The sequence below is a fragment of the Vipera ursinii genome, assembly GCF_947247035.1.
Source record: "Vipera ursinii genome assembly, chromosome: 13".
Taxonomy (NCBI): domain Eukaryota; kingdom Metazoa; phylum Chordata; class Lepidosauria; order Squamata; family Viperidae; genus Vipera; species Vipera ursinii.
In genome coordinates, this window is record NC_139526.1 from 17,086,465 (window position 1) to 17,103,491 (window position 17,027).

Sequence of the window (17,027 nt, forward strand, 5' to 3'; positions counted from 1 at the left end):
GTGAAAAAAAGAAAGAAAGAAAGAAAGAAAGAAAGAAAGAAAGAAAGAAAGAAAGAAAGAAAGAAAGAAAGAAAGAAAGAAAGAAAGAAAAGAACTTTGACAGTTAAAAACAGGGATTTCAGTAATTCTTGACAAGTGCAAATCAACCTGTGTACGTTTTGCTTTGTGCGTTTTTCTGCGAGAACTGCCATTTAAACAACAACTGAATATAAAAACATCTTCTGAAAAACAGCCTAATGATATTGGAAAATTTAGACATTTCGGTTGGGTTCCCCCCCCTTTCCTCGTTCGGTTAGCAGTGGCGGGAAGGAAAGGAAGTCAGATCCGCGTTGAACGTGCCACCCCCTCCCCACCCACCCCCGCCCAGGAGAGACCCACGTTTGTGGGGTGACGATCTGCTTCCTGGAGCCCGCCCTCATGTGGACTCTTCCCAACCTTGTATCCTTGGTTGATCCCGTTGATGAACTGCTGCGGAGGTGGGTTCCAGGAGAACCGGACGGTGGTAGAGTTGACCGCTTCTGCTTGGACATTCTGGGGTGGAGCGGTGGGCACTGCACACAACCAGCCAGGAAGACAGACCAGGCAGACAGGAAACAGAGGAGAAGGAAGTCAAAAAAAAGGAAAAATGAATGGGTGTGTGTGTGTGAAAGCCCTAATAAGCAGGCATATACATAGAATGAAGGCTACTGCTAAGCTTGTAAGCCGCCCTGAGTCTTCGGAGAAGGGCGGGATATAAATGGGATTAAAATAAAATAAAATAAATAAAAATGAAAACTAAGCTTGACTGCCACTCACAATTCAAAGGCTGTAACAGTGGTGTGGGAAAAAAAAAGAGACTGGTGATTGATGTCCCTGATATTCGGGGGTGGGGGGAGTGGGGGAGGGAGGGAGGAAGTGACTTAAAAAAGAAAGTTAATTGGCTGATTTTTCATTTTCTGTGAGATGGGGATCCCTCCGTGGACAGAGCAAGAGATGGAATGGCTCTTGGGCCTTTGTGATTCCACCGACAAGCACGCTAATAATGATGGGCGAATCCTTTCTCTTCATTATCCCAGGAAGAAAAGAAAAGAAAAGAAAAAGAAACTCTCGCAACATAAAAGAAGGCTTGCGCTTTCCTTGGTTTCCTAATAATGTCGGGAGAAGAAAATTGGGGGAGGGAAACAGACATCAAGACAGCCATCTTACAATTGAGTAGCTTTCTCTTTTATTTGGGGAATGAGGTCTTCTGCTCCTGCTATTCTGGTCAACTGCGCCAAGTCCTAAGTGAAGGGCGCACAGATTGCAGAACGAAGGACACACAAAGAGATGTGCTAAATGCAGGCTGTTACCTATGCTGGACATCTGGAGTTGTATTTCAGATAGCTCTCTATTTGCAAACTAAATGGACTCCACGAGTCATCAAAGAGCCAAGGTTGCCTACCCCTGTCCTATATCAATAGTAAAAAGATAAAGGTAAAGGTTCCCCCGCACACGCATGCTAGTTGTTTCCGACTCTAGGGGCCGGTGCTCAAATCTCCGTTTCAAAGCCGAAGAGCCAGCGCTCATCCGAGGACATCTCCGTGGTCATGTGGCCGGCATGACTGGACGCCAGAGGCACACGGAACGCTGTTACCTTCCCACCGGAGTGGTCCCTATTTTTCTACTTGCATTTTTACGTGCTTTCGAACTGCTAGGTTGGCAGAAGCTGGGACGAGTAAGAGAAAAAATACATTTTATACATTTAGTTGGACTGCCAGTTCTCCTAGTACCTGACATTGGAGAATAAATCCTCAATAAGATATTCAAATGAATGGGTGTGGTTTTTTTTGTTGTCGGTTTCTCTGATGGGAGCTATCTCTGCAATCTGATATTTGAGATGCATTTGTTTGTGAGATTTGTCTATATACACACCCACGTTCTTTTCTTACATCCAGGAAATACCCTTCCATACGCACACCTGGCACACAAGCAAACAGACCCAACTCTAGTGTACTGATAGAGCCTCTGAGGCCAGGCCAAATCCCCCAACGAAGGAGATCTGGAAGACCATTGCTCACCTCCTTGCAATGTATATTCAGTGACTGCCCTGCTGAAGGCTCCCAGACCAGCTCCGTTATAAGATGCCACCTGGATTTCATACTGAGTCCAGATGATCAGGTCTTTGATCAAGCAGTAGTTTATCTCCGCGCTGGTTATGTTCTTGTACTGATACTCCCCAGGAAGTCCTGCTAAGCGGTATCTATAAAGAGAAATGATTCTTGATTGCAGTCCATTCAGGGACTTCAGTTAAAGAAACCCATGTGGTTGGACTCCTGAGCGATAGTAATGGGAGGTGGCAACATCACACTTCTAAGATTACTAACCGGAAAACCAACAAACTGGAGATCCAGTCCATTCAGACCTTGACCCCATTCCTTAGATCAGTGTTTCTCAAGCTAAGAATTTAGGATGTATGGACCTCAACTCCCAGAATTCCCCATGCTGGCTGGGGAATTCTGGGAGTTGAGGTCCATGGAATGTAAACTTGCCGAGGCTGAGGAACACTAGTCCAGACAAAGTCACTCTTGGAGAAGCCATGAATGTGGGCTCAGTCCTAAAAGTTGAAGATGCTCTCCAGCATTAGACAGCTTTCTTCTCTTTCTTTTCTTAAGCCCTAATTACGTGAACAAGCCAGATATGGACTCAAAAGTTATTGAAAGGGTGGTTTCAGCCCTTCATCTGGTGCTTAGAGGTTGCTGAACCAACATTTTTTTAAAAAATTCATTCTCAATCCAATGGGATTGTCTAACTGGCCAGCGCTTTTGCAGTTTTAGAAATCTCACTTTATTCTGCGGGACTTTGATGGTAAGAGAAAAATAAATTAAGCCCTATTTCTCTTGAGAATGGGATTAACTCTGCAAACATCATTATTACCACCAGCACAGCAAGAACTATTCATAAGAGTGATATTAACAAATTATTGGCAGGATTATTATCAACACACTTAAAAACTTGCCAAGACAGAATTACAATGATTCTTATCTGATTGCCAAAATACTTATATGATGAGCCTTGGTGGCGCGGTGGTTAGAATGCAGTATTGCAGGCTAATTCTGCCAATTGCTAGCAGTTCGATCCTGACCGGCTCAAGGTTGACTCAGCCTTCTATCTTTCCGAGGTCGGTAAAATGAGGACCCAGATTGTTGGGGGGCACCATGCTGACTCTGTAAACCACTTAGAGAGGGTTGTAAAGCACTGTGAAGTGGTTTGTAAGTCTCAGTGCTACTGCTATATTCTGATCTCATTATAAATACATGTCCAGGTACTAGAACAAAAACTTGTGTTTTATCCTGTTTTACAACTGTTGGAAGAAAAAAAAATTATAGCCTTGTGTAATAAAAATGTTGATTTAGTGTCCAACTTCCATTTGCTTCCTCCCTCCTCTCTGACACACTTAAATATTATATTTGATTGGGCTGCAGCTTTAAATCACTTTCCTTGTTTATTCCTTATATTGTTCCCTAAAACGAAGAAGTGGATGCGATCAAGCTATCACCAGGATGCATGCCGAAGGCAGAATGTTAAGAATCATGGAAGTAATAAGGCTTTCTTAGAAGTGAAAAAGTTGATAGAAAATTCTGAAGAAACTACAAATGATTAAGAGTTTGCCAGTTCAGGCTACTAACAGGATTAGTCCTTTACTTGCTTTACCACTGCATCCAAATAAGTAAATTTGCTGTTGTGTTTGTTTGACCCAAAGCAGGCAAAAGATGGAGAGTTCCTTCAACACAGTAGAACACGTAACATAGAATAGTAGGGATGGAGGGGACCGTGGAGATCTTCTCTAGTCCAACCACTGCAAGTATCCATTGTTAAAACAGGTTTGGTGTGATAGGCAAGTGGAATCCATTGCTCCAACCTCTCAAAGTCAGTCAAGGGTCTTTTACCTTATGATGTAGCCATGGAGGACACCATTATGTTCACTTTCGGGAGGAGGCTGCCATTGAACCATGATGGACTGATTGGTCCGTCCGCTAGCCACGATGTTTTTGGGTGCAGCACTTGGGGGTTCTTCCGGTAACATCAATCTGAGCACAAGAAAAGTCAAGCAAAATGACAATGGCAGATCTTTACTCGTATCTTTGCTTAAAAAGAAAAGAAAAGAAATCTCGTTTGCTTTACGGAGGATAAATTAGAAAGCAACAAAGCTGAGTTGCTGGGGACATTTGTTGTAACAAATCAACTATAATAGAAAAATCAGTTAGGCAGACGTTCAAGAAAGAGCTGATTATTCTAGCTCAGGGGTGGGGAACCTTGGCTCTTTTGTGACTTGTGGACTTCAGCTCCCAGAATTCCTGAGCCAGCTAGCTCAAGTATGCAGCTTGCCCTGATCAAGATAGCAAGCCTGAATGAGGTCACAGTCTGGCCCCAAATTTGCAATCGTGATGAAATGGGCTCCTTCGGTTTAACTCCCTCAACCTCAGCCAAGGTGAGATGTTCACACCACTTCTCCAGTTCAAAAGCCCAAGCTCCTTTCTGCCTTGAGTAATAGCACTAGCGAGTTTTAATCAGATGTGCTTGCGCTGTGCTTTTATGGCTTTTCCAGTGGGATTCTAGTAAGGAACAACTAATGTGCTGGAGCAGCTACGCAGGTGATAAAATAAAATTTAAAGTCATTTAAGAGAGATTTGAAGCGATTTCTCTCTGTTTACGCTGCACTCGTGTTGGTACACGAAGGCTCAAACAGCCAACCTCCCTGAAAATCCAACCAGGTTGAGAGGGAATTTAGAGCATTGAAGCAGAATGTTTATCTTCATCTAACCTCTCAAAAAGATCTCCAGAAGGTTAGAAGAGATATTGGAGAGGAATCTCCAGAGACAGCAAAGGCAGTAGCCGCCTCTCTCTTAATTCATAATCTGTGTTTATGCCTTCTCTCTTTCAAGGGCCCATCACATTTTTCTCTCGGACCTAGGTTGAAGTAGCAAAGTCAAGCAAGCCATTCAGATTATCATCATTTCCAGCCATAGTTTTTGCCGCTTGGAGAAGAAATGATTAGGAAAATCCACATCATTTTGGCTGGTGTTTCTACAGACACCGTGGGACTGCTTTTCCACGGACAAGCCCTTGATTCCCAACAAACACAATCCACCTGGCATTCATCAAGAGATGTCATTTCAGCCTACCTGCTGGTTTCTAGGCTGTACTGCCCTTTGCCCACTTGGTTAACAGCACAGACTCTAAACTGGTAGGTACGGGCTGGGGTTAGCCCACTCACAGTGATGCTGGTCGATGCTGGATCAATATTGGAGAGATGAACTTTCCAGGGAGAATCTAGGGGACAGAAAGAGAGTCCCTATCATGAATGCTCTCCCAATAAGTCGTTAATCAAGTAGGCTTGCTCTGTCTAAGTGTCAGTTTTGGATGACTCCCAGAAAATCAATACGTCGTTCCCCAGTCCTGTCCCTTGTCCTGATTGTCGCTGTTATTTTCCATGGATGGAACTAACATTTTGTAGACCTCACATTAAAGGTAAAGGTAAAGGTTCCCCCGCACATGCGTGCTAGTCGTTTCCAACTCTAGGGGCCGGTGCTCATCTCCGTTTCAAAGCTGAAGAGCGAGCGCTTGTCCGAGGACGTCTCCGTGGTCATGTGGCCGGCATGACTGGATGCCAAAGGCGCACGGAACGCTGTTACCTTCCCACTGGAGTGGTCCCTATTTTTCTACTTGCATTTTTACTTGCTTTCGAACTGCTAGGTTGGCAGAAGCTGGGACAAGTAACAGGCGCTCACTCTGCTACGCGGCACTCGGGATTCGAACCGCCAAACTGCCGACCTTCTGATCGACAAGCTCAGCATCCTAACCCACTGAGCCACCGCGTCCCTGAGACCTCACATTACAGGGTAACAAACATTTCAGAGGAGAGCCCAAGTATTCAGACAGTAACAGGAATTCCCTTATTCGTGATTTCTAAATTACAGCTATCAAGAGATCAAAGATTTTTTTCCCCAACTCAATCCATGGCCAGAGTTCTTGACAAAGTGATTTGGCCTTACTAGACCTAGCTTTATTACCATAAAGACAGAGTAGTTACACCCCAATCCTGAATATATATCGACTGAGAAGATACAGGCTCAATTCAAATCAATGCACCTTGCTTACAAGTAAACACTCTTAGGAGTTGACTGCTAGTCAATTAATAGCCCCTCCCACTTCAACCCATTGATCAGCTGCTTAGTTGCTTAAAATAATGTAACAGAGGATACTTCAACACTGAATGTTAACAGGCTTGACTTCACAACATAGACGTATGTTTTACGTTTGAAAAAACTACTTCCCCTTCTTTGTTTAAAGAAGTGTTTATAAAAATGCCCTCGTCAGCAATAAAACATCTTCATGTAAAGTAACAGATTAAAATTCAATTAAAATGTACCTTTTAATCCACTTTACAATTATTCCAGGCTGTATGTCCCATCTAATCCTCCCTTAACTGTTCTTTTCTAAGTTGAAGGGCCTTAATCTTCTTAATGATGTTTTCTCATATTACCTCTTAATGATAGGAGTGAGATTTTTTTTCTTTTTCTTTTTAAATGTAAGTTACAAGCACAGTGGCTTGATGCCACTTAAGACTTAAAGAGTTTTCCTCAAATACCTGAATTGTTGTGCAGGTAAAGTTAGTTTTCCTAAAGACTAAAATTGTGGTTTTATTTTTCCTTAGTGTCTTTGAAGGTCTTCTAGAGACGTCCAACAAAAATAGTTTTTTGCCAAAATAAGGCATTTATAGTTACTTCACACGGTGGTGGACGGAGATGCTGTAAGTTACTAACAGGAAGATGGTTCTGAATGGGATAATTTGTCCCTTTTTCCTGGGCCTGACCCGCTCCTTTGGGTCTAAAGCAAAGCCGTGTGTCCTGTCACACCAAACCGTTTGAGATGTTCACACGACCAATAACACTCCAGTTTTTATCTGCCTTCTGGATTCCTGCTAGAAGGCAGGAATTTTACAAAAGTGAAATGAAGAGCTGTCCTTATCTGGTACAGGATTGAAAGCTGGGTTAAGACCAAGCATGCAAGTGCACACATGCATGTGCACGCAGGGGAACGTACATGTATCCCTCGAACTTTTCCTGAGATGAACTCCCACCTTCCGTTGCTTTGTCTGCATTGTTGTTAAGCATCACCTTAAACCAGGGGTCTTCAAACTTGGCAACTTTAAGACTTGTGGACTTCAACTCCCAGAATTCCTCAGCCAGCCAGTCTTAAAGTTGCCAAGTTTGAAGACCCCTGCCTTAAACCATGGGTTGCCTGGGACTCAAATCCCGAAGGCATGGCGAATTGATAGAAGATGATTCGAACTTCCCTCCAACTTTTTCTAACTAGAGTTTTTAGCTTTTCAATTCAACTCGACTCGGCAGCGGCTTCTTTCACGAGCCTAAGAGGTGTTTTTTTGTGGGTTTTTTATTTTTAATCTGTGGAAGAAGAAAATCAGCTTCGCTCGGCGTCCACATAGTTAAGCTGATGGAACATTTCTCCACCAGAGAGTGACACCGCGTGTGTCACCCTGCAATAAATAAAAACTGTATTCATTAACATATTAATAAAGGAGGAAATGAGCGTGATGGAGACAGATGGGTTGCGTATCTCTCAACCCATCTGTTTGGCAGTCCATTTGTAACACCACACCCTGCAGCCGAGCAGACGGAAGGACCCCGATGGAATTCACAGGCAGCTAGCTTGGAATATCTCCCTTCCCCGCACTTCACGCAGGAATGGCATGGTGGCTTTCTTGGCCAGGTCAGCTTGGTGCCACCAGGCTAGTAGGGTTTTCTCCGCTGGGAATCCTGGACACTTGGGGAAAAAATGTGTGTGTGTGTGTGTGTTGTTTGAGAGTGACTTGGCCTGACATTTTCAAAGGGGAAACCTCAAAGGTAAGGCAGCTTTGTTGGGAGGGCCGTAATCTATTCAGCTGCGAATGCCTGTGGCTCATGCGCGCCGTTTCTTCCCTGCAAGGCTGCGAAGAAATGAAAGCTTGAAATCTGCATGAAATAAAGCAGAATTGCCTTCTTTCCATCCGAGGCTGCTGCGGCTATTATTATAAGAAAGCCATCTGCCTCTGCACTGGGTGGATGGGATTCATTTCTCTCATCAGCATCAAAAGATGCTCCAGAGTCACCCCTAAAATTTGGAAAATGGGCAAGCCGTTTCAGATGACTTTTCAAAAGGGCTGGCCAAATAACAGAGTTGGAAGGGACCTTGGAGGTCTTCTAGTCCAACCCCCTGCTCAGGCAGGAGACCCTAGGCCATTCCAGACCAGCGGCCGTCCAGTCTCTTCTGGAAAACCTCAGACTGCTCACCCCTAGCATAGCTATCTAAAAAAAATTCCTGGAAATATTCTGGAAAGCAAAGACCTCAAGAAATACAGATGTTTACTTGCAAGTCACATCGCTTTTTTGTTTTACTGAATTAATTCAAATTATCACCAAGGTGGCCTGCCAAATTTGCATGGTTTCTAGAGGGGAGAACCATCTGCGTGGATAATTCAGTATAGCCCCTTCCTCCTCCTTGTCCTCCGTGTTGAAGGTTGCTTGGTTTCTTCACAACAGCTACGTAAGGTTTAAGTTCAGCCATGGTTGCCCCATTTTGAGAAAGTTCCAATCCTAAGTATCGGTACTTTTCAACAAACACAGTGGAAATGTATCTATAGGTGCTGAGACACCAACTTCTTGCAGGAGCTGGATGTGGTCCAAAGCCGCTGGACAATTCTATCTCCTCACTATGTTTCCTGTTGATAGTGGGGAGATATGTGTGACCCTTCAGGTATGTTGGGACCACAACTCTCAGTGTTCCCTACCTGCATGGTGAAGGAGTTACAATCTGTCAAGGATGGTCAGCAGTTCCCCATCGCAATTCTGTTCCCTCCATTTCTCCATCTCCCACAAACCGTATAGATTATTCCATTGCCTTTTACAGCTGAGCTGCTATGAATCAAAAGAGGTTTTTGTGTGGCTGTGTTGGTGTCCAAAGAATGTGACAAAAATTGAATAGGAAGGTGAAAAGAAGGCCGGGCTGAATTAGTAAGCAACTTAAAGAGGTTTAATGAAGAAAATGGAAGAGCAGACACTAACTAGAATATTGAATGATCATAAATGAGCTAATTGTCACCGGTCCGTTTCCTGAAGCTATTCCATTCCAGTTGTTTACTGCTAGTGTAAACACCATTCCAGAGTGCTTAACCTGAGCCGTTCGATCAACTCAGCAACAACCAAACCTATTAATCTCTCCACCGGCTTAGAATTGTGTTCTGTTTATATGCTGCATCCGTAGAATGCTTTAGTCTTTTTTTTTTTCCCACCCTCACTTCCTTGGTGGAAGATAAAAGATCTGGCAAGAAGAGAGATTAAGATAAAAACTAATATAAACGAACCCTATTCATCTCCCGGGCACTCGGCTTTGCAGGGAAAATAGTAGTTTGAAAGGTGGAGGGGAGGAAGGGGGCTTTCTTGCACAGCCCAAGGACCCAGCCAGTTTGAGGAGCACCTTTAAAAAATTTAAACACAAAGTTTCTCCTAATCATCAAACTAACCCTTTTTTCAAAGGCTGCTTCTCCCTGAAGCACAGAATCAAGCAGAAGAAAAGGCTGGATAGGAAAACCACTTATTCAACCCTACAAAAAGAACGCGGCTATTCCACGGGCTGGAATATTTCTTCGTAGCCTTTTCTACTTTGCTTTCAGAGGAAGCATTACATCAACATCCAGGCCCGATTTCAGGGCCTTTGTCCTCCCTAAGCAACTGTCCCTTGGCCAGTCCCGAAGATCTAGAGAAGTTCGGTAGAGGGGACCATATCAGCATTGGGTCAAAGTACTCAGTGGACCTTCATAGCGTCTCTCACTTGGCATCAACTGTCACATCGACATCAACAGGATGTTCTCCTGCCAGGTTTTTCTCCCTTGTGATGGACAACGCCGGAGAATTTTTCGCTCCCCAGAATTCCCCGATGGATAGAGAATATTTGATCACGAACTCAACTCTGCAGGGACAAAGGTATCATGACCATCGCGCTGTAAAAGGCAGCTGGAGCTTACTCCAGATGGTTGAGCTGTGCTCTAGGTTGAAGGCGGAACGGCCTGGTTACCCTCTCTTCCACCCCATTCATCACTAACCCCTACTCTTCCTTCTTATAAGTCGCATGCGTGCAGTGCATGCGCTGAAGGGTCTCAGCATCCCGTGTAATGAATACAACTCTCAAAGAGAGTTCAGTTTTGATGCCTCGGAAATGTTCTGCTTTCAGAGGAAAAGGGGAGATGGAGAGAAAAAAGTCTTCTGCTTCCCCACACTGCCCTCCCTGTGGTTTTCTGTGTGCCCTGAACAGCTGTTTCCACCCTGCTTTGAGAAGATGGCCTGACAGGGGTCCAAAACCCTACGCCCTACGTAAAACAAGCATTTTATCCGTCCCAAATGCTAGGCAGAAGCTCTAGGCGGTTCTGGAGAGCGCCAAGCTGACACAGGCCAATTTAAAACAATCACTTAAATTAAATCGTCTGTAATTTTTATTCATTACAGCAATTGTGACAGAAACGATCTCTTCTGCAAATTACTTTGACCAGAATGCATCTACAGATAACGCTTGTATAAATCCCAACTCTCCTCTGAAAGAGAGATGGAAGACAATATTCGGATGGCAATAAAATACATTCCCATGTGTGACACCAAAATTATAGTAAGTGGTGAGGTTTTCTACTATAATTCCTCTAACCTTAGCTAAGGATATGTTGACTTCCAGAGAATTCTTGAGAACATATAGAACAGGTTGACTCTCTCTGTGTGCGTCTTGTTTAAAGGGAGCTAACAAAGTATTTACTAATACCGCATACCTGTTCTGAGTAATAATTATCATTTTGTAAGCCGCCCAGAAGAAACTACTACTTTGATTTTCAGAAATCATTCTTCCCCCCCTCCCCCCGCATTATAAATTTAGAAGCTATAGATTACCACCCTCTGCCTTAAATTCATACTTAAGAAGATGCAATTTCCTAGCTGCTCTTAATAATGCTGAGTTGAATTAAGGATTTTGTTCAGGCTGTAAGTCGACATGTGCATTATATGTTATTAGAAAGTCAGTCAAGCTTTGGTAATCAACAGGAGAGAAAGGCTGAATAACTGTAGAGCCCCATTTAGGAGCAGATGCACTGTATGATAAAAATCAAACTCCTGTGTTTAGTTTGTCGCAAAAGACAAACCCCACAGCATCCTGTCTACAAATATCTCTTGACCCCTGGAGAATTACCCTGTCCCTGTCTTCCTTTGCAAGCGAGGATTTGGGATCTTCCCAAGTATTGTAACTTCTTGGCAGTATAAAGGTCCACAGACAGTTCAGATACGTAACCCCGATTCTTCATTTTTATAGAATTGATCCAACTGATCTCACCCACTTTTCCTTTCCTCCAATTATACAATTCTGTTGGAGCTCCGCCATCTGCTCCCTCCGTGGTTCTCACTCCTTTCTGTATGGGTGCTCGCAGATAGCTAACACGAGCAAAGTTCGTGTACTTGATGGGTACTGAGATATGCTGGTAGATTATGATGTTATCAAATAAAATCAAAGGATTTGTCTGACAGTGTGTGAGAGTTCAGAAAAAAGAATCTTTTCATCCTCTCCAGGATTACCGAAGCAATTTTTGTAGGATATTATCAAATCTCTGCTGAGCTTCTTACAGAATTTTAGAGGTGAATTATTACATTTTCCAGTTGACAATCCTCCCTTAGTCAATCGGTTAGATTCTGGCACGGCTGATAGCCTGGATTGCATCTGACCACTCAGAACGGCAAAATCTCGGAAGGCAGTCTTGGTAAACTGGGCTCTGGTCATCCACGTGCAGACTGGCCCAGTTCATCACCAGGGAAATTTAGAATGACAAAATATCGTTGACTTTGACACCACCACAATTTCAGAGCAATCCCTGGACTTCACAACGGCAGCTTCCAGCAAGGGATAGCAAGGTGCTGGCCCTAGGCTTACGAACCCAAACGTCATGCAATACGCAGCAGCGGGAAGAACAGATGTGGCCAGGGGAAGCTCCCAATTAAAGTCAGAGCAAGCCATTATTCGCTCAGTGAAAGAGTGATTATTATTTTTTTAAAAAATCCATGCAAATAAGATGTGCAGGGCACCGGTTTTTGCCTGCCTTGCCTGCCTCAACAAGAGCTATTTTGAAGAAAGCGAGAAAGAGGAATTGGCCAGAAAGCCTCCGGAGGTGAAGGGGGCTCTTGACCATCACTTACTGTTCTCAGAGACTTCGACGATGTAGTGCAGGACTGGACTGTTTCCATCAAAGGGTCTCACCCAGGAGAGGATGACGCTGCGGCTGAAGGAAGAATTCAGAGTGGCAAGTAGATTCTGTGGCGGATGTGGCAGCTCTCTGTGAAAATAAACCACCTGTTATTCCACCTGCCATTTGGACCAACAAGTAGGGGATTGACAAAGAAACCTGGCTAGCCGAAGGACGCCAAGATGGTTACAAGTGGACTGGATTAATCACCACGTCAAATAGCGCTACGGTGGCACAGTGGTTAGAGTGCAGTACTGCAGGCTATTTCTGCTGACTGCCAGCTGCCAGCAGTTCGGCAGTTCTATTCTCACTGGCTTAAGGCTGACTCAGCCTTCCATCAAGATGCTGGTTCGGTAAACCACTTAGAGAGTGCTGTAAAGCACTGGGAATTGATATAAGTCTCAGTGCTTTTGCTATTGCTATTGCAAATAATGTTGGGAAGTTGCTGAGTTGTGTCAGGTTTCTAATTATGATTGATTTGGAAGAATCTCAGCTAATGGCACCACTATTTAACCCTAGGGGTAAAAAGCCGATTTTCACATTTGTGATTTGTTGGGGTTTTTGTGTAATTGAGGCAACTTGGTCCATAAATTCTTTCTATGGGGAGATATATTTTTTTTAATTGAAAAGCTGTAAAACTTAGGAGCAGACGATCAGAGTGATGGAACAGGGTGGAGTGAGGATTTAAATCAGAATTATTAATACTTAGGCGAGCAGAACACATCATGGCTGTTTGGGGACAGTGTCGAAACTCGCTTAAGGTGGTGGAGATCTACCATTTTAAAAGGCAGCCATCATCCCAAGTCAGGGTTGGGAGATCCGTAATAACTTAATTGGGATTAAAAGAATACTCATGCAGAGCAAATGAAAACGCCCACAAATACCGTATAATAAGCACTCCCTTAGTATACAGTACTGGGGAAAAAATAGCCTTAAGACAGGACTTCTAAAAATGCACGGCATTAAGCACACATACACCTGTCCTCTCCGAAAGATGCAGAAAAGGAAGTGAAACATGCATTGTTTTCATCTGAAAAGCACCAGGAAAACGTTCTGCAAATTAAGACAATCAAATATCTTCTGTCTAAGGGGGAACCAAGGATTGTAAGAAGATTCTTCATGTTCAGTCAGATTCACATGTTCTACATTAGGATTGCACAATGCTTTTTCCAGACCAAGGATGCACATGGATTTTGAGTAGCTTGTCTGGGTTAGCGCCGCAGAATGCACAGATATGATGGTTTATTCCCCAAAGGGATAAAAAGTCAGAAAGCCATTATGGAAACAACCAGTTACAAACACTAGAAATGCTTCTTAGTCCTATCTGGTGATGGTGGTCATTGAATTTAAGGTTCCTCTAGACAAGGATATGCAACATTGTTCCCTCTAGGCAGTCAACCCAACTCAAAGAGGGGACTAGCTCTGCAGAGCTGTAGGAAGTCAGGAGAAAGCCAGAAGTTTGATTGATTGATTGATTGATTTTTTTTCTTTAAATCATGACAACCCGAGGAGAGGAAAGGTGGTCTGAATCTTGTCTCACCAAGTCTTAAGTTATCTCTGCAGATGACGAACCGCAACCCACCTAAGAATTTAGCTCTGAGTACTCTTAGGAAATTTCAATATCAATTACTGCTGACCCTCGCTACTCAGACAAAAAAAAAGTAGTAACTGTACTTGACATCCTTAATTTAAATCTGTACTCATTTCTTTTCACGCTTTATGAAGCTGATGCGTACTTAGAGCTATCTAAAATCTCAGTGTGAGCATCTTCGTAAACAAAAGCATTTTTTAAAACCGGCATTTCAGATGTGGCTGACGTGGAGAAAAGAACTTAATTTGGCATCGCCGCGTACGTGGTTCCTTACCAGTTTGGCCTTAACTGGAGAACGAAATTAGATTTAGTTGAAAGGGAACAAGTCTGCTTCTGACTGTTTATTAAATTCCAAATGAAAAGAGCTACTACCTTTTCAACAGCAATGGAGGCGACAGAAAGCCTCTGCAACAATTCTAAGGGCTAATGTAATAAGGGGACCTGCCTGATGCAAATAATAATTTCTAGGAATGCAGATCGTCGCATTCTTTCAGATATTATCACTCAGATGCAAGCAACCGGAGCCACTTGTGAATAGCTAAAGTCAGTAACATTATTGTTTAATACCTGTGCTACAAGAACTTCCCCAGACTGCTTACCTTTCCCTGAGAATGGTAAGAGATAAGGCTTCGTGGCTTATGAGGGAGGCCAAAGTTATACCTCTGGTAGCAGTACAAGGACTCCAAGCTATGTACTCGCTTGACCCCTCCATCCAGTCCAGATGGCAGTTTTCCAACACAACTGGAGTCCAAGGCAGTGATGTGCCAGAGCAAGTGAGATCGAGAACCACTAAAGCTGAAAGAGCTACTGTGCAAGACAGTGAATTTAGGACCCATGCGTTGATTGGAAGCCGTTCACACCACTGAAATCCCAGTCTGAGTTACAGCTGGCCCTTCTTCCAAGGCGGGCAGCGTTTCTGCAGAAAAGCTGTGAAAACTGTCAAACGGACGGCCTAATTATGCAAAAGAAAACATGCAAGCGCACACTGAAAGACGGGTTGTTAGCAGAGAGTGACTACTGATGCCACAAATAAACGTGTGACGGTGACTGCAGGAAAGTCAAACCAGTTTTTGCTGGTTAGGCATGTCTCTCAAGGTAGAGGCAGGTAATCTTTCATGTTGCTTTGCTGGCACTTGAGGATGTTCTCTTAAGCAGACTTAGAAACAGGGATCTCTGCAGCGAGGAGAAAATAATGGGAATCTGGTTTTACCTACTTTAAATTCGAATCTCAGAGTGGATACGCAAAGAGATTCCTCGACTCCCGAAACACAGCATCAAACTTGCTTACAATGTTTGGATCCTTATTTGGGGAAGACCACATCAGCTAGTATTTCTAATGATCCTGAGTTCATGTATTACAGAATTACAGAGTAACAAGAGTTGGAAGGGACTTTGGAGGTCTTCTAGCCCAACCCCCCCTGCTCGAGCAGGAGAGAAATGCCTCAAGTTCTGCATTAGAATTTCCTGATAAACCCGGAGGCCTTTCTGCAAACTTTATTAAGACCTTGGCTGAGATATCAACCTTAGAAGAGCTTAATCTAGAAAAATCCAAAATGTTGTCCACTAATTCACAGTATATGGACCGCGATGACTTGGAATTAATGGAGTTCAGGGTTCGACACATATGGTGAGCATCAAAGTGGAAAAACCTGGCCTATTTTAAACTGTCACATTATGGCAAACTCCTTTCTTCAGTTATATTCGGCTTGTAATAATAGCAAAATGTTAAATGGTCTTTTCAGTTAAATAGTGTATGGTGTTCATCTCAAAGACCATAAAATGTGAGGATAATGAACTGGTCGCCTTCAGTAATCTATAACTGTCTGCAGCCATCCAAGCCTACGTATTTTAAGCCCTTAAAGGTAAAATCACCCAGCATGCAAGAAACATTTTTCACCAGAAACACGGATGGAGAAGGAAAGAGAATTCCAGTCCAAGGAAATGTACCGGCTTCTCGATTCCATACAAAAAGTGAATAGTAACCGTTATTAATCTCAGGTAAACCAATGTTTTGACGTCATGCACTCAGGCACAGGAATGATTGCAAGCACAGTGAGTAAAAAAGAAAAGAAAAAAGAGCTACTTTTACAGTCATGAACTTCTGATGTGTTGATCTGGATTTTCTGGCCTTTCTTGAAAATTTAAGTCGATGGTTTTGGGTTGTTGTTTTTTTTTTGCCTATTAATGAAATCTCAGAAGTGTCCAAGGGGCAAATCTTCAGCAAAGTATCTTGTCTGTCTAAACAAGGAAGTAAAAAATCCTTCCAACTCAAAAATATTACACTGCCTTTAAAACAGAAACCCAAAGTAAGTGCTATTATTAAATATTATTTGCTGTAGGCAAATGTGTTGCAGGTATTTAACGAATCTTCTCTTGACGTGAACAAGGAGGACTTCTAACTATAAATAAAACATCTCTTCATCCATTGGCAAGAAGGTTTAAGATGCTATCAAATTTTAGGGGGCAAAAAAAAATCCTTTTCAGTTTTGGCCTTTTTTTTTTTTTACATAAGCTTGATGTTTTGGGTACCAATCTTAAAACAAAGCATTTTAAGGCAACAAGATGGTTTCCCGGTTAGCTGTTTAGCTGCTCGGCCCAGGAAACCAACTGGAACTAGACAAAAACGTATTAAAAGCCAATAGATTAGCACCTACACTGGGATGTTCATATTAGCAGCAGCCTAAACTTTCGATCCTCACAGGCTCAAGGATGAATCAGCCTTCCATCCTTCTGAGGTTGGTAAAATGAGGACCTAGAGTATTGGGGACAATATGCCGACTCTGTAAACCGCTTAGAGGGAGCTGTAAAGTACTATGAAATGGTATATAAGTCTAAGGGCTATTGCTATTGTCCATTGATCTATTTTACTCTGAGTTGGCTACTCTGGATTTCACAAAAGGGTTGAACTAGGCCTGTCTACATACCAAAGCTTGTGTGCTACCACAAAATCATGAAGTGCTTCATCACTGGAGGCTTTCAAGAAGACACTGGACTGCCCTTTGTTAGAAATGGTGTAGGGACTCATGCTTGGGCAGGGGGTTGGACTAGATGACCTACAGGTCCCTTCCAGCTCTATCCCATTCCATTCCATTCCATTCCATATTCTATTCTATTCTATTCTATTCTATTCTATTCTATTCTATTCTATTCTAT

The 17,027-nt window shown here is 43.1% G+C and overlaps 1 protein-coding gene and 1 long non-coding RNA gene across 3 annotated transcripts in view; both read right to left on the reverse strand.

The window, feature by feature from the left end:
• Positions 1-17,027, reverse strand: part of LOC310646477 — a 417,476-nt gene that overhangs the window by 119,164 nt on the left and 281,285 nt on the right. The window lies entirely within an intron of this gene.
• SDK1 (sidekick cell adhesion molecule 1) overlaps positions 1-17,027 on the reverse strand; it is a 331,319-nt gene that overhangs the window by 102,617 nt on the left and 211,675 nt on the right. For both annotated transcript variants that reach the window (XM_083372962.1, XM_083372961.1), the window contains exons 14-18: positions 12,237-12,373; positions 5,142-5,289; positions 3,906-4,046; positions 2,037-2,218; positions 436-551 (exon numbers count right to left, since the gene is read on the reverse strand). In XM_083372962.1, the coding sequence (XP_083229088.1) occupies positions 436-551; positions 2,037-2,218; positions 3,906-4,046; positions 5,142-5,289; positions 12,237-12,373 (724 nt within the window). The remainder of the gene's footprint in view (positions 1-435; positions 552-2,036; positions 2,219-3,905; positions 4,047-5,141; positions 5,290-12,236; positions 12,374-17,027) is intronic.